This window comes from Streptopelia decaocto (assembly GCF_964273445.1).
Source record: "Streptopelia decaocto genome assembly, chromosome: 9".
NCBI lineage: Eukaryota > Metazoa > Chordata > Aves > Columbiformes > Columbidae > Streptopelia > Streptopelia decaocto.
In genome coordinates, this window is record NC_138664.1 from 21,404,497 (window position 1) to 21,422,391 (window position 17,895).

Sequence of the window (17,895 nt, forward strand, 5' to 3'; positions counted from 1 at the left end):
TTCCATGACATGGAACTGTAATCCAGGCTAAAACTGAAGGTGCTGAATGTCTGTGTAAAGACACACAGCACCTCAAAATTAAACACTTACAAACTGCTGCATCCCACATTAAGTTGGGGATTTGGTATCCAAGTACAAATAGATATCTAGTGCTCTTAGAAACGTCCTTAATTCAGAGGCATGAAGTGTGACAAAGAACCTGCAACAGACGTGTCCAGTTCTGGATGCACAGGCAAAGTCATAGTAGGTTACTCGAGTACATTTAACATGTCTGTAGTAGTCCATGCAAATACAGATCAATTCCTTCATCATTTACCATAATCTGGGTCTGGAAAAGTAGACAGGCACATAAATACTTTTAAATATCTAAATCTAGGCAAGATAAGCCATGCCACTAAAGCTTGTGGAGATGAATCTCCCATCCAATTTTATGTTTAAATTTTCATCTAGTTTCATGAGTAAGGTTTCCCTTCTACTTGATGGAAAGAAACACATCCCTCCAGTGGGCTGACTCAAGTCAAATGTTGACAATATCACGCTCCAGTTATGCCCACCCAAAACATAACACTTGCTAACTCTCTTCAGCTATACAGGAGCTCTGAATGACCACAGGGTCATTCAGCTGCCAAAACAGAGCTGTCAGGTAATTTCTTATTAGATCATCCAGGACACCTGCATGGGGCTGTCAGCTCTGCCGCAAGTCCTGCAAGAGGCACAAATGCATCTGTATTAGAATCCGGAGACCACATGGGCTGCCATACACATGGCATCTAAATATGCTGGAAGAAGCTTCAAGTCCTTGAATATCTCCCCTTTGACTTAGATCTACACAATTACCTTCTTATTGTTTTAAACTGCATGAGATAATCAGACATTTTCCAGTCTTGCAACACAGTGTCCTTCTGAGCTCTTTCCTTAAAAACAGGTGAGCCTTGTCTGTGTTGGAGCCTTGTCCTTGTGTTAGTCACATTCCTCCAGGAACGTGATTTTTACCCTATCAGTTTTTTCAGGGCAGATCTCATCTCGTGGTTCCTAAGAGTGTAGATCAAGGGGTTCAGAGCTGGGGTGACAGCACTGTACAGGAGAGACACTTGCACATCCCTTTGAAGGGAGCTTCCTGAGGAGGGTGGTGTGTAATTGAAGAGCACTGGTATGTAAGACAGTGCCACAACAGTGAGGTGGGAGGCACAGGTGGAGAAGGGCTTCCACCTTCCTTCCTGGGACCGGACCTTATGGAAAACGAAGCAGATGATGTAGAGGTAGGAGAGGACTATGAGGGCAAAGGGGCCTAGTGCAAGAGATGTGGTAATGACATTGAGGAGGGTCATGTTGAGGCTGGTACTACTGCAAGCCAAATTCAACAGTGGCTTGATGTCACAGAAGAAGTGATGAATGTGGTTGTGGCCACAGAAAGTCAGCTGAGAGGTCATGACTGAGTGTATCATGGCATGCACAAAACCAATGGACCAGCTGGCCGTGGCCAGCAGCAGACAAGTCTGGGGGCTCATGACAAGGGTGTAGCGCAAAGGATTGCAGATGGCCACATAGCGGTCATAGGCCATGGTGGCCAGTAGCACAGCCTCAGTGCTGCCCAGGAAGTGGAAGAAGTGGATCTGGGCTAAGCACCCACCAAAAGAGATGGGCTGATGTCCAAAGAGAAGGACAGTCAACATCTTGGGAACAGTGACTGTGGAGTAGACGATGTCCAGGCAGGACAAGTTCCCCAGGAAGAAGTACATTGGTGTGTGAAGACGGGGCTCAGCTATCACCATGGTCACAATGGCACCATTTCCAAGAAGACTGGTCAAGTAGAGCAACAGGAAGAAGAGAAAGAAAAAGTGCTGCAGCCCCTGGATATCAGTGAGACCCAAGAGGATGAACTCGCTGAGTGCAGTCTGGTTGAGCATTGCTGGAACAATAAGAAGCAAAAGCAAAATGTCAAGGTTCCACGGTTGTGAGCAGCAAGAGCATTACAAAACATCAGACATGTAATCCAACACAAAAGAAACTAACATGGACAAAAACAACTTGAATGTAGTCTTCTCCTATTTCTATCTAGAACCAAGAAAATCTTAAAGTCTTCCACCTATGCATAAGAGCAGAATATGTAAGATGTAAAACAGAACTGCTTCCTCACCTTCAGCCACATTCATATTTCAAGTGTGCTCATCTGTAACTTCTTGCTACAATTCGTGATCCCATCAAAAAGACTTCTAACTTCTGATGCTTTCTTTCCAGTATTGTCCCTACATTTCATTAAGTCGATCTCAACTTTCACATTTTTAATGGCTACCATCTCTTCCAGACAATTCTTCCATCTCAAAAACTGCACACTTTCCAATTTTTTATCAACAGCCAGCAGAAGGTGCTCTAAGGTACCATACAGTCATCAACGTTTCTTTTGGATGCTGATGAGAATAAAGGAAGAGGCTGCCTGAGCTTGTGATCACAAACTGGTTTTGCTATTGGACTGTATACTTTGCCTAAAGAATGTCTCTTGGTTGCTCAGCAGCAGATGAATGGGACAAAAGCCAAGATCTCATCTCCCGCAATACTGTGATGGAGCAAGACTGAACTTGCAGGAGACGAGTTACCTGGTGCAAGTTCCAGATGAACGGGCTCATCCCACTGAAAGTCGATCATACTGCCCAATGAGACAACACGGTCAGTTCTGTCACCATCGTTCTTCTCTGGTAATTCCCAACCATACAAAATAAAGAACTAAAACCTGACATTATTTTAGTAGAGCCGGTAGGCACAGGTATTTCTGGCTTACAACAGAGACCCCAAATCTTACAAGATGAGTAGTTTTCTCTGTACATTCAATGCAGTGATGACTAAAATTGATCACTCCAACTAATGAAAAAATAATGACTTTCAAAATACATCTTTTAAAGAGGTTATAACATATATAGGTACATTTCACAGTCTTTCTCATCCATTCTGTTGTACTATATACTTCTACTTGAAACAAATGATTTTTGAAAGCCATTATGAGAGGTCTCCAGCCCTATCACTCCTTTTCTCATACTTCCTTAGCTTAGTTTTTCAGCCTGAAAACAGGAAGCAAACGGGGAACTTCCAAACTGATTTCACCATAAAAGAACATGAGCATGTTGCACACATGCATCCGCTCTGGAAAACTGACCATATTTCTCTGAAAATGCCTTTAGTCTGATCTTCGAACAAGCTCCATTGGAAACATTAGATGTGATAATATTACAGCCTTATCAACCTTTTAGTCTGTCACCTGCACTGCAAGAGTTAGAGATGCCATTCTCTGTGCAATACCAATGCTTCAGTTTCTTCCATGTGATTTGCCACCTTTAGGCTCCAAAGCCCTCCTCATTGAAATGCATCTGCAGAAAGACAGCATTTCATTCAGGTGTGTTCCACTACCTCCTCTGGTTCTGCCTGTTTTTCTCAGTCAACCACAGGTGATCTAATCCCTTTCCTCTCTTCCTTCTAAACATTTCTTTTCTTCTGTTTCTAACACTTCCCTTCTGTTTCCCAGATGCTGACTAATATTTTCTGTGATAAACTGATGAGCACATGCAGTCAAAAGAAAATAGTTTTCCCAAACTTATTTTCTTTTATTTTCAATTTTATTGTTATTGTTATATTAGTTTCCTTCTAACTTAAACACAAATGCAAGTACAAGATTTTTCATGCTGAGGTTTTCCTATTTTTCCAACTATATAAATTACATAATATGAAAAAAATAGTTCTGCACAATCCTCACCTCACTGTCAAGCAGCACTTTTCTCATTGCAGTAGGGCCCTTTGATTGAGAGTCAGGAAGCAAAGCCGAGGACAAAACAATGGATTTTGTGGAGTTAAGATTGTTTCTACTCTCCTTTTTTCTGTGGTATCTCCTTGGCATTCTTGTAGCTGAGAGATCAATGCTGCAGCTGTGATAACAATGACTGCTGTGAGTTCTCAGGGGCTTGTAGTTATTTGGGTAGGATGCAAGGAGCAAACTGCAAATGCTACCAGAAATCTCTGATGACCAAATTAGAGGAGCAGAAAGTCTTTTCTTCATGTCTAGAATGTGCAAAATATCAACAGCAATTAAATTTCCTATTGCTTTGATCAGTCTCCTGAGATGAGTTTTCTGAATCAATGGTGAATTGCACAGCAACGTAGTGTGTAGATGAGCACCTGCAAAGTAGAAGAGTGAAAATAAAGCAGCCCACAGAGACCAGATAATAACAAAACCTTCCCAAAACTAACTAAATCAACCAACCCACCCGCAGCCCTCCTTCCAAAAAAACCAAAAAACATCTTCTCCCAGTTTTGTGTCATTGGTGAGCTTACTTAACATTCCATTAAGTCCTGCGTTTAAGTTGTTTATGAAGATATCTGGCCCTAAGATGGATCCCTGCAGGACCCTGTAGTGGCTGCTCACCAGCCCAACACAAACCTGTTTACTGGAACCCTTTGAGCCTGACCCATCAGCCCATTTCTTGCCCACTGCATGGTTCTCTGGGACCCCCAGGGCCATGTAAGGCTCATTTTGACCTTGCTTAACACTAGTATATGGCGTTATAATTTTCTCATCCTCAGGCAGAGTTTTCAATGCTTCCCTAGGTAAGTGCATTGACAGATGCAATATCGGCACAAGCAGAGCCTAGCTTGTCTTTGTACATCAGCAAACTCTCCCTGGCCTGTGAGCATATCAAATGCCGCTGTTCTTAATGGATCTCTGTCACCCCTTTCTAAATTCTGTACTACTGCTTATTGTACCATATCATACCAGCGTGTCCACCAGAGTAGCTGCTGAATTGTTGTTAATATCATTTGCATCGACGTTCATGAATCCAATGGATTCATAAGATTAAGCAGTAAAAATATTATCAGTAAATGCCTGAGTATAGGGTGACTGTAACCCGTGTTCTTTTACTGATTTCCTCGCCTCCTTGACTACTTCCCAGGGAAAAGGAGCCCAGTAACTAGAGTTCTTTCTCCCGTCATTCCCTGTACCTCCCAGCATTACCGGATACACAGATGGTAAAACTTCCCCCTCAAGTAATGGATGTAATACCTTGGCACCTCCTGGTAGGATTGCCACCTGCATCTCCTCCCTTTGCCCCCCCAGAGATGTTCTGTTCCAATTTATACATTGTAATGTCCTCTCTGCATTCTTGGTCTTCTAGTTGAGCTTGTTGAATCTGTTGCTGTCTCTCCAAATCTTCTAGCTTCCGAATAAGCTTTTGGGCCCATTTAGGCTTCATCGGAATCCCAGGATCAATCGGAGGTTCAGGAGTAGGCAGTGTAGACAGTGGCAAAGGAGGAAAAAACTGTTTCTTCTTCGTTGAATCGGAGGGTGCTTTTTGATCAATGTCCATATCGTCAGTAGACTGGTTCTGTTTCTTTGGCAATTCTTCCCTCAGAAAGGCGCAGACTGTTCCTCTGTTGGCTTTTCTTCTGGGAGTGAATACTTTGCTGGATCAGGAGCAAATGCTTGCAATTGAACTGGAAATGCCTGTTTCAAATCACTGAGGCTCATAACAGTCTTTCTGTCCTTTAACTGTTGCAAGTTGGACTCAAAGCCGGGAAGGCATCGTGTGTAACATTTTTTTCGGCTTTTAACTGTTTCAATGTAGAAATTATCAGTCACCAGGTGGTTGCAAGGCTGTTAGTATCTTTTTCACTGTGGCTGATTGCTTCCCACAACGCATTTCCCACTTTTTCCCAAGTCTCTCTTTGAAAAGCTCCTGATGGATTGGAGGAAACCCATTGTCCCTGCATCATATCAATAGTCTTTTTAGGTTATTCTCCTCATACTTCACTCCTCTCCTAGAGAGGATATGCGAGAGGAGCTGCAGTATTGCCTCTTCTTCATTAGATATATTCTGCCCCACCTCCTCTCGCTCCAGCTGCTCATCTTTTCGGTTGTCCATTGCAACGATATTCGGATCCTCTTCCTCCCCTGTCGCTACCGCAGCAAACAGCAGAGACACAGCCCGCAGCCTGCGCCCCGGTCACGGTCCAGCCGCGCCGTCTCCAGCTGAGGCTCGTTCCTCATCGCAGTCGTCCACCCTCCGTAACTTCTTGCGGATCACGTCGGGGTCACCACTTGCAAGGGCGAAAACCACAGGCTCCACACATCCAATGTGAATTCAAGTGAAGACATTTATTGTTTGTTACAATTCTCCCTAAGTATCTTTTTGACCTATCCATCCATCAGAATACTGCATGTAATTGGATAATAACTACTGTTCACATGCTGCAAACTGGAATTAACAAATCTGCACAAGCTGTAGTGTTAAGCAAAAAGTATTTATAAAATTGCTGACTTGCTGACTCTTTTCTTCACTGGACACTCTTTCTTTTGTTTTCACTCAAGGCTGCACAAAGTCACGTCAGGCACGCAGGCTGCTCGACTCTCGCTCTCTTGCTCTCTTGCTGGACACGTAGGCCTCAGAGGCCTATACAGTTCAGTTCCATACAATGTCCTTGAAATATCTGGCCTTTTTTACTTGGCATATTGGAATAAATTATAGTTGTTGTACCTCGGGCCTTGCAAGCAAAGAAGTAAACCCAGCTCATAGTAGGAATATTACAAAGTAGATTACAAAATTCTTATCCCCCCCAACTCCCTCTCCCTCCATGTCCATTAAGAAGACAAACTCTCTGGCTTGGGAAACAGATGTTTGTTTTCCTCTCCATCAATGCAAAAGTTATAGCCTGGATCATTTCCCCCTCAAGAAAGAACCCTCAATAATGCGTTGAGAATCAAGTTAGTAGCTCATGATTGGAGGGGAGGAGCCGTGTCTCCTGCAAGTGTCCTTGCTACTGGTGGGAGAGACTGGGTTCTAGTCTAGACTTGATCTGATTTTTTTCCACTCAGAACAAAGATCTCTTTCCCAAACTAGCTAGTAACTTGCTCAGTTCAGGACAGAAAGGGTAAGCTGAAACACCGCCAGCTCGCTGCAGTAGCTTTGTTTTAATTAGTTCCCTTCTCATGTAGACTGAGGGAAAGCTAAGGGAGGGGATGGATCCATAACTCATTGAACCTGGTACTTTCTGTCTGATTCTTTCTCTGGCTTGCCAGAGGGAGTGTTCATCAATGAAATGGAGCTCGTGCTTCTACTTTCTCTCAGCTTATTTCGATCTCATTTCAGTCCCAATTCTAGAATTGCTTATACCCAAGCAGTATTTTCTCTTCCAGTTTGTGTCTTTAATACCTAAATCACATCACTGTAGGAGATAGGGGAATGAAGGAGTGAAGTTTAGCCTGGGAAGAATAAGGAGAGGTGGGGGCAGGTGTTTTTGTTTTGTCTTTGTTTCTCACCATCCAATCTATTTTAATTGGCAAAAAATAGATTAATTTTCCCCAAGTTAGCCTGTTTTGCCTTTGATGGTAATCAGTCAATGATCTTCACATTCTTATCTCAAGAGATTTTTCATCTTATTTTCTCCTCCTGTCCTGTTCTGTTGAGGAGGGGACATGAGAGAACAGCTGGGTGAGAGTCCAGCTGCAGCCCAATCCACTACAGTAGGAAATGTAACAAGTGTTGCTAAGAGTGGATTTTGGGAATAAAAAACGGATAAAATAGGAAATGAAAATAAAGCCATGGGTAGAAGGATGAAAGATTTTAATGCATTGTGGGTTAGGTAAGTGGAAAGGTTTCAGTCGGTTGTAGAAATAACACAATGTGTGAATGGGATGGTCAGAGGATACTTTGATGTTTCAGAGAACATTGGACCTGAGCATGATGCAGATGGCATGGAATGAGGGGAGCAGATTGTATTGTGTCGGGCTGGCATGGAGTCAGCCCTCTTCCTAGCAGCTCGTGTGGTGTGTGCTTTGCATTTTTGGCTTAAAGAGTGTTGGAAAAACACGAATATTTTGGCTATTGCTGAGCAGTGCTTGTTCAGAGTCAAGTCTGTCTCTCCACAAAGACCCATAGTCTTGGGATAGGACGGAGACTGGGAGGGAACACAGCCAGGACAGTTGGCCCAAACTGCCCAAGTGGATATTCCATACCATATGAGGTTTTGCACAGCAATAAAAGCTCAGGAAATGGAGGAGGATGAGACCGTGTTCACAAAAATAAAACATCAGAAATCCAAAGATAGCACAATGGATGGAAGAAATGTGAGGTTTCACAAATACTAATTCTAATTCTAATATTTGAAAGAAAGTTAGGAAATGTTGCCCAAACACTGCTTCAGGTCAGCTGGGGTTGTACAACTGCAGAGGAATTCCAGCCATAAACTCTGTGCACCGAGATGGAGATCTTTGTGTCAGATCTTTTTGGGGGGGGTTGAGGAGGAGTGGTAGTTCGGTTGTTTGGTTTTTGTGGATGGTTTCACCTTTATCTTTTCTGTTTTACAGGTGCTCATCTATGCACTTTCTTCAGGAAAGGCTATGTTGCTGTGCAATTCCCCATTGATTCAGAAATCTCATCTCAGGAGACTGATCAAAGTAATAGGAAATTTAATTCCCACATGAGGTTGTTGATATTTTGTACGTGAAGGAAAATCTTTATTCCTCCTCTAACTAGGTCATCAGAGATTTCTAGAACCATTTGCAAAGCTTCCTCCATGCATCCTACCTGAATCCTACATGCATCCTACAAGCCCTGAGAACTCATAGTAGTCATTGTCATCACAGCTGGAGCATTGATCTCTCAGCTACAGGAATGCCAAGGAGATACCACAGAAAAAAGGAGAGCAGAAATTCTCGGTCTCTTAACTCCACAAAATATTCTGATTTATCCTCAGCTTTGCTTTCTGACTCTCAATCAGAGAGCCCTACTACAATGAGAAAAGTGCTGATTGACAGTGAGGTTTGTGCAGAATTCATGTCTTTTTTATGATTAATCAGATAAATAGTTGGAAAAATAGGCAAGCTTCAGCATGAAAAATCTGGTCTTTGCATTTGTATTTAATGTAGAGTCTTAAAATAATAAAAAAATCAATAAAAGAAAAAAGCAGATTGAAAGAACTATTTGACTGGATGTGTTCATCAGTTAATCGGAGAAAATACTAGTCAGCACCTGTGAAAGAGAAGGGAAGTAGTAGAAGGAGAAGAAAAAAAAGATATTCAGAAGGAAGAGAGGAAAGGGATTAGGTCACCTGTGGTTGGCTGAGAAAAACAGGCAGAACCAGAGGAGGTAGTGGAACACACCTGAATGAAATGCTGTCTTTCTGCAGATGCATTTCAATGAGGAGGGCTTTGGAGCCTAAAGGTGGCAAATCACATGGAAGAAACTGAAGCATTGGTATTGCACAGAGAATGGCATCTCTAACTCTTGCAGTGCAGGTGACAGACTAAAGTGTTGATAAGGCTGTAATGTTTTCTAATCTAATGTTTCCAATGGAGCTTGTTCAAAGATCAGACTGAAAGTATTTTCATATTTGCATAAATTAGCTTCAGCCTACGTGCTCAAAGTCTTATATTGTTAAATCAGTTTGAAAGTTCTCTGCTTGTTTCCTGTTTTCACGCTGAAATAATAAGCTAAGGAAGCATGAGAAAAGGAGTGATTGGGATGGAGACCTCTCATAATGGTTTTCAAAAGTCACCTGTTTTCAACAGAGGTATATACTACAACAGGATGGACAAGAAAGATTGTGAGATACATCTATATATGGTCTAACCTATTTAAAAGGCATATTTTGCAAGTAATTATTTTTTTTTTTAGTTGGATTCGTCAATCTTAATCATCACTGCATTGAATGTACAGAGAAAACTACTCATCTTGTAAAATATGCAGTCTCTGTTGTAAGCCAGAAATAGCTGTGCCTGCCTGCTCTACTAAAATAATGTCAGGACTTTGTTCTTTGTTCTTTATGAAAAAAACCTGAAAGCAAGTGTGTACTCATCTGCATTTCAGAAGCCGAACGATGGTGACAGAACTGACCGTGTTGTCGCATTGGGCAGTATGATCGACTTTCAGTGGGATGAGCCCGCTCGTCTGGAACTTGCACCAGGTAACTTGTCTCCTGCAAGTTCAGTCTTGCTCCATCACAGTATTGCGGGAGATGAGATCTTGGCTTTTGTCCCATTCATCTGCTGCTGAGCAACCGAGAGACATTCTTTAGGCAAAGTATACAGACCAATAGCAAAAGCAGTTTGTGATCACAAGCTCAGGCAGCCTCTTCCTTTATTCTCATCAGCATCCAAAAGAAACGTTGATGACTGTATGGTACCTTAGAGCACCTTCTGCTGGCTGTTGATACTAAATTGGAAAGTGTGCAGTTTTTGAGATGGAAGAATTGTCTGGAAGAGATGGCAACCATTAAAAATGTGAAAGTTGTAACTGACTTAATGAAATGTAGGCACGATACTGGAAAGAAAGCATCAAGAATGATTCACATGATGAGTTATGAGCTTGATTGATGAGATCATGGTTTGCAGCAGGAAGTTACAGATGAGGACAACTGAAATATGAATGTGGGTGAATCTGAGAAATTAGCCCTGTTTTACATCATACATACATACATCATACGCACATCATTTCTATTGTGTTTGATTACATGTCTGAAGTATTGTAATGCTCTTGCTGCTCACAACGGTGGAAACTTGACATTTTGCTTTTGTTTCTTCCTGTTCTAGCAATGCTGAACCAAAGTGAGCTCAGCGAGTTCATCCTCTTGGGTCTCACTGATATCCAGGGGCTGCAGCACTTTTTCTTTCTCTTCTTCCTGTTGCTCTACTTGACCAGTCTTCTGGGAAATGGTGCCATTGTGACCATGGTGATAGCTGAGTCCCGTCTTCACACACCAATGTACTTCTTCCTGGGGAATTTGTCCTGCCTGGACATTGTCTTCTCCACAGTCACTGGTCCCAAGATGTTGACTGTCCTTCTCTTTGGACATCAGCCCATCTCTTTTGGTGGGTGCTTGGCCCAGCTCCACTTCTTCCACTTCCTGGGCAGTACTGAGGCTGTGCTACTGGCCACCATGGCCTACGACCGCTATGTGGCCATCTGCAATCCTTTGCGCTACACCCTTATCATGAGCCCCCAGACTTGTCTGCTGCTGGCCACGGCCAGCTGGTCCATTGGTTTTGTGCATGCCATGATACACTCAGTCATGACCTCTCAGCTGACTTTCTGTGGCCACAACCACATTCATCACTTCTTCTGTGACATCAAGCCACTGTTGAATTTGGCTTGCAGTAGTACCAGCCTCAACATGACCCTCCTCAATGTTGTTGCCACATCTGTTGCACTAGGCTCCTTTGCTCTCATAGTCCTCTCCTACCTCTACATCATCTGCTTCATCTTCCATAAAGTCCGGTCCCAGGAAGGAAGATGGAAGCCCTTCTCCACCTGTGCCTCCCACCTCACTGTTGTGGCACTGTTGTACATTCCAGTGCTCTTCAATTATACACCACCCTCCTCAGGAAGCTCCCTTCAAAGGGATGTGCAAGTGTCTCTCCTGTACAGTGCTGTCACCCCAGCTCTGAACCCCTTGATCTACACTCTTAGGAACCAGGAGATGATATCTGCCCTGAAAAAACTGCTAGGGAAAAAATCACGTTCCTGGAGGAATGTGACTAACACAAGGACAAGGCTCAGAATGTAGTTTACTCCACCTCTCCTGTTTCTAAGAGAGAGCTCAGGACACTGTGTTGCAAGAAATTGGAAAACGATGGATTATCTCATGTAGTTTAACACATTAAGAAGGTAATTGTGTAGATCTAAATCAAAGTTGAGATATTCATGGACTTGATGCTCCTTCCATCATATTTAGATGCAATGTGTATGGCAGCCCAAGTGGTCTCCGGCTTCTAATACAGAAGCATTTGTGCGTCTTGCTGGACTTGAGGCAGAGCTGAAAGTCCCATGCAGGTGTCCTAGATGTCTAAGATATGAAGTCACTTAAGAACTCTGCTAAGGCAGCTGAATGACCCTCTGGTCATTCAGAGCTCTTGTATAGCTGAAGAGAGTTAGCAAGTGTTATGTTTTGGGTGGACATAACTTGAGCATGATATTGTCAACATTTGACTTGAGTCAGACTCCTGGAGGGATCTGGTGAAGGTGAAACAATTGATCTGTATTTACATGAACTACTACAGACATGTTAAATGTCCTCGAGTATCCTTCCATGACTTTGCCTTTGGATCCAGAACTGGACACGTCTGTTGCAGTTTCTTTCTCACACTTCATGCCTGTGAATTAAGGACATTTCTAAGAGCACTAGATATCTATTTGTACTTGGGTACCAAATCCCAACCTTAGTGTGGGATGCAGCGGTTTATAATTGCTTCATTTTGAGATTCTGTGTGTCTTTACACAGACATTCAGCACCTTCAGTCTTAGCCTGGGTTACAGTTCCATGTCATGGACGTATCATAGAATCATAGAATCATTTCAGTTGGAAGAGACCCTCAGCATCACTGAGTCCAACCATAACCCAACTCTAGCACTAAACCATGTCCCATGGAACCTTCTCTAAACACCTTTTAAACCCCTCCAGGGATAGTGACTCCCCACTGCCCTGGGCAGCCTGTTCCAATACCTGAAAACCCTTTCCAGGAAATATTTTTTTCTAATATCCAATCTAAACCTCCCCTGGTCAACTTGAGGCCATTTCCTCTTGTCCTATCACTTGCTACTTGGGAGAAGAGACCAACCCCCTCCGTTCTCCAACCTCCTTTCAGGCAGCTGTAGATAGCAATAAGGTCTCCCCTCAGCCTCCTTTTCTTGAGGCTAAAGAGACCTTGTTCCCTCAACCGCTCCTCATCACACTTGTGCTCCTGCCCCTCACCAGCTTCATCACCTCCTCTGCACTCTCTCCAGTACTTCAATATCCCTCTTATGATGAGGAGCCCAAAACTGAACACTCTATTCAAGGTGAGACCTCCCCAGCACCGAGTGCAGTGGCACAACCACTCCTCGAGTCCTCCTGGTCACACTATTCCTGATACATGCCAGGATGCTGGTGGCCTTTTTGGTCACCTGGACACACTGCTGGCTCATGTTCAGTCAGCTGTCAATCAACACTCCCAGATCCCTTTCTGCCAGGCAGCTTTTCAGCCACTCTTCCCTGAGCCTGCACCGTTCATGGGGATGTTGTGACCCAAGTGCAGGCCCTGGCACTTGGCCTTGGTGAACCTCGGAAAATTGGCCTCTGCCCAGTGATCCAGCTGGTCCAGATGCCTGTACATGGCCTTCCCACCTGACAGCAGATTAACACTCCCACCTAATTTGGTGTCATCTGCATACTTAGTTAGGGTGCACACAATCCCCTCACCCAGCTTATTGAAAACAAGATTAAACAAAACTGGGCCCAGTACTGAGCCCTGGGGACACCACTCATAACCAGCCACCAACTGGATTTGGTTGCTTTCACCACAACTCTTCGAGCCCAGCCACCCAGCCAGTTCCTTATCCTTTGCAGATACACCATCCAGGCCATGAGCTGCAGCTTCTCCAGGAGATGCTGTGGGATATGGTGTCAAAGGCCTTACTAAAATCTAACTACACAACATCCACAGCCTTTCCCTCATCTACTACATTGGTCATCTTGTCGTACAAGGAGATCAGGTTGGTCAAATAGGACCTGCCTTTCATAAACCCACGTTGACTGGGCCTGATCTTATGGTTCTCTTGTATGTGCTATGTGATATTACCCAAGATCATCTGTTCCATGACCTTCCCTAGCACCAGACTGACAGGTCTGTAGTTCCCCGAGTTCTCCTTACGGCCCTTCTTGTAGATGGGCATCACATAAGCCCACTTCCAGTCAACTGGGACCTTCTCAGTTAGCTAAGATTGCTGATAGATAATGGAAAGAGGCTCAGTGATCACCTCTGCCAGCTCCCTCAGCACCCTTGGGTGTATCTCATCTAGCCCCTTAGACTTGTGGATGTCCAAGTAGTGTAGAAGGATGCTAATCATTTATCCTTGTATTATTGGGTTTTGATTCTGCTCTCCATGCCTGTCTTCTGGCTCAGGGGGCTGGGTACCTGGAGCACAACTATTCTGACTATTTAAGAATGAGGCAAAGATGGCATTTAATACCTCAGCCTTTCCCTCATCTTTTGTCAATATGTTTCCCTCTGTATCCATCCATCAGGGAATGAAGATTCCCCTTAGCGCTCCTTATGTTGCTGACATATTTATCTTTTTGCCTTTTACAGTGGTGACCAGGACCGTATCTTGAACAAAATGGAGTGCAACAGACTTATCACAGAATCCCAGATTGGTAGTGATTGGAAGGGACCTGGAAAGCTCATCCAGTGCAATGCCCCCATGGAGCAGGAACACCCGGATGAGGTTACACAGGAAGGTGTCCAGGTGGGTTGGAATGTCTGCAGAGAAGGAGACTCCACAGCCTCCCTGGGCAGCCTGGGCCAGGCTCTGCCACCCTCACCAGGAAGAAGTTTCTTCTCAGATTTAAGTGGAACCTCCTGTGTTTCAGTTTGCACCCATTGCCCCTTGTCGTGTCACTTGTTGTCACCAAGAAGAGCCTGGCTCCATCCTCCTGACACTCCCCCTTTCCATATTGATCCCCATGAATGAGTCACCCCTCAGTCTATTCTTCTCCAAGCTAAAACTTATAGGTTTAACCAATCAGTTAACAGGGAATGTTGGTGGGGGGACACATAAGGGGATGTTGCTGGCTGAATACGAAAGGCAGATCGCAAAGCTTGTATGCTCCAAGTACCTCAGTCAATGGGGAAAGAGGAGAAATCACCTGTGGTTGGGGATTAGGGTAAATATGGAGCTGTGTCTTCCCATGCTTTTGAGAGACCCCATAGAGACTCCAGTGAACTTTATTCATCAGTGTCCTCCAGGCTGAACAAACCCAGAGACTTTAGCTGCTCTTCATTTGGCTTCCTCTCCAACCCCTTCACCAACTTTTTAGCCCTCTTCTGCACACGCTCTAGTAGCTTAATATCTTCTTTATCCCATGGCACCCAGCCCTGCACACAGTGTCTCAGGTGAGGCCGCTCTAGTGCAGAGCAGAGCGGGACAGTCCCCTCCCTCACCTGGCTGGCCATGCTGTGCTGGATGCAGCCCAGGGTACGGTTGGACCTCTTGGCTGCCAGGGCACACTGTTGGCTCGTGTCCAACTTGCCGTCAAACAGAACCCCCAGATCCTTCTCCGTGGAGCTGCTCTCCAGCATCTGGTCCTCCAGTCTGTATGCACAGCAAGGGTTGCCGAAGAGGGGAGAAGGACAAAGAAAGGCCCTTGCGCTTGCCAGCCCGAGTGCGGGCTCACTGAGGTTTGCAGGGAGAGCTCGATGAAGTCTGGTGATGGGTGCAGGGAAGAGGAGGGCAGGAGTCCTGAGCAGCAGCGCTGGTGCTGGCAGGTCCAGGCAGCATCAGGCAGGGCTGGGGAGGTCCCTGCAGAGCTGCTGGGGGGAGCAGAGTGGCGCAGGGGGAGCGTGCTGGGCCCATAACCCTGACGTCGATGAATCGAAACCATCCTCTGCTACTTGCTTTTGGCCTCGCTCCAGCCCCACCAGACACTGCCTCTCCCTTGCAGCGTCCACCAGGTGCTCCCTGCACTGCTGCCCTCCGTCCCTCTGGACACCCAGCGCTGTCCCACAGCCTGAGCCCCCTCTCTCTGCCACTGACACCTTCTCCTTGGCTTTCTCTGCAGGCACCACTTCCGAAGCACCCATCAGCAAGGCAGAGGAGGCTGTGGAGCAGCTGCCAGAGCACAGCACAGAGTTCCCCCCAGCAGGAAGGGGATGTCCTGGGGACACTGCTGTTTCTTCCTTCCCACCAGGCAGCTCAGTCCCCAGCTTCCCAGACACAAGAGGGGACCTCCAGGGCTCTGCAGCTGGGGAGGAGGACAAGCCAGTTAGTGTGGGAAACACCTCTGTCTCAGGAGGGAAGGAGAAAACTGGTTTGGGATGCGGAGAGTTCCAGCTCTGCAGTGCACCTGCTGCACCATAAAGCTGAGCCATCAACAATGTGTGTGGCCCCTCTGTGAAGACATATTTGAGAAAGGGCAGAAAAAGCCAGGCTGAGAGAGGAGGAAGGAACGAAAAGAGTGGGAAAGAGCAGAGGGAAGATGCATCCTGCTCGTGCAGGTAAAGGAGCCTGGTATGAAGGAGTCTGGAACAGCCTTATGAGACGAACGCCATTCTCACTGAGGGAGAGGCCACATTGGGACTGAAGGGAACAGTGTGTCCTGGAAGAAAGGACCAGGGTTTGAAGTCAGCCAAGACAATCCTAGCAGAGGAAAGCAGTCCAGATAGTGCAGGGTCTCCAACATGGGGGTGCAGGGAAGCAGCAGCAGAGAGCACAAGTACAAGCATCAAACCACCCATCTCTGGGCTATCAATGCACTCTGTGAGGGGCAATGTTGAAGAGCTTAAGCTGGAAACTTCATAACCAGGTCTTATGAACAGAAAGTGAGATTCTCAGGGCTTAGGAGCTTGGATCTTGTAACATAAGGCATGTCAGGCGTGTGCAAAGAGCTCTGGCATTCCCTTGAAAAGCCCTGTGAGTAGTGGGTGCATGGTGGGCATGGAGGAATGGAGTTTGTACTTGGTGATGGCCAGGGAGCTGGAGAGAGTGCCAGGCTCACCCAGGACCATATGGCTGCACTGGGTTGGCCACAGGAGAAAGACAGCAGATGTTCAGCAGGAGTAATGGTGAGCACTCTGGACTCTGAATCCAGTGATCTGAGTTCAAATCTCAGTGGGACCTCAAGTTTTAGCTCTCTCAGAGCTTTCCTCAGCATGCACACACCTCCACAGCCTTGCTGTTGGGTCACTTCTTTAATGCATTCCCATCAGCCCTCCTCTCCTGTGCTCCCAGCCCCGGCACTGACATCAATGCCCCTTCTCCTGCCCTGTGCCCAACAAACCTCTGCAGCTTTCCCAAGCTCTGGCCCTGCCCCATCTCAGCTCCCTTGTTCCTGATGGCTGCTTCTGGATGGGGGATCCAGCAGCGGCTCAGCAAATCACACAAGAGCTGAGGTGCAGATCATGCAGGCCATGCCTGGCTCAAAGCAGGGTCAAGAAGAGGAGGCTGTTGAGGGCCTTGTCTGTTTGGTTATTGGACATTTTTCAAGATGGAGAATCTACAGCCTTGCTGGGAACCTTTTCCCCATCTTGACCACCACTGTTTCTGGCATTAAGTTTATTTCCTCTCCTGTCCATTGCTTCTTGTGAAATCCATTACTCTGATGTTTTCCTGCCTTTCTCTTGCCTACTTGCTTGTTTTTGGTCTTCTGGTGTCCTGTCAGGGAATTCTACCCACCCTGACACTGTTTCTGCATGGGGACACAGTCATTGTCATGGGAAAGAGCAGGTTCTCCCACTTTCTTGCAGAGCGGTTGAACAACTGACAGAGGAAGAGGACAAACCACCATGAGTCTCCAGCTATGCTGCACAAAGTCTTTAATGAGAAGGAGTAAATGCAGTGGCACAGAACAGAGACTGAGAAACACATCTGCAGGGTTTAGGGCAATCGAGAGAACAGCTCATTCCCAAGGACAAGGTCGAAACACAAAGTGTTTGCCTTTCCCCATTCTGCTCCACCTGCTGGCTCTCAGCCCAGCAAGAGCAGCCCCTAACTCCAGCACCCACCCCAGCACCAGGAGGTTCAGCAAAGCAGAAGAGAACGAGCCCTTTCTCAAGGAGCTCAGAGCAAAGCAGAGCCAGAGGAGGCACAGCGAGGCCTGAAGTGCAGCAAGGAGCCGTGGGCACAGGTCCCTCCTGCCAGCTGGCATGAGGACACCCAGCCCATCTGCAAGGCCTGGCCACACTCCTGCTGTGCAGTCCCCATCATTCTTCCTGCTCCAGAAGGGACGATGCACCAGGTTCAGCAGTTCAGACGGCAGCGGGGGGGAGGCAGACACAGCCCTGACCCCCCCAGACCAAGGGAGCCCCCAGAAGAGATGGGAACCCCCCCGGTGCTGAGGGAGCTCCCAACAGCAGCTGACAGAGAGGATCCCACAACTGTGTTCTGA

General features: G+C 46.0%; 2 protein-coding genes across 2 annotated transcripts; one reads left to right on the top strand and one right to left on the bottom strand.

Moving 5' to 3' along the window:
- Positions 1 to 989: 989 nt before the first annotated feature.
- On the bottom strand, positions 990 to 1,907 carry LOC309443841 (olfactory receptor 12D1-like; the record flags this gene model as incomplete). The annotated part of the gene is made up of 1 exon (XM_082061114.1): positions 990 to 1,907. The coding sequence occupies one exon, from the start codon at positions 1,905 to 1,907 to the stop codon at positions 990 to 992; it is 918 nt and encodes a 305-aa protein (XP_081917240.1).
- An 8,662-nt stretch (positions 1,908 to 10,569) lies between these two features.
- On the top strand, positions 10,570 to 11,541 carry LOC309443842 (olfactory receptor 12D3-like; the record flags this gene model as incomplete). The annotated part of the gene is made up of 1 exon (XM_082061115.1): positions 10,570 to 11,541. The coding sequence occupies one exon, from the start codon at positions 10,570 to 10,572 to the stop codon at positions 11,539 to 11,541; it is 972 nt and encodes a 323-aa protein (XP_081917241.1).
- Positions 11,542 to 17,895: the final 6,354 nt, after the last annotated feature.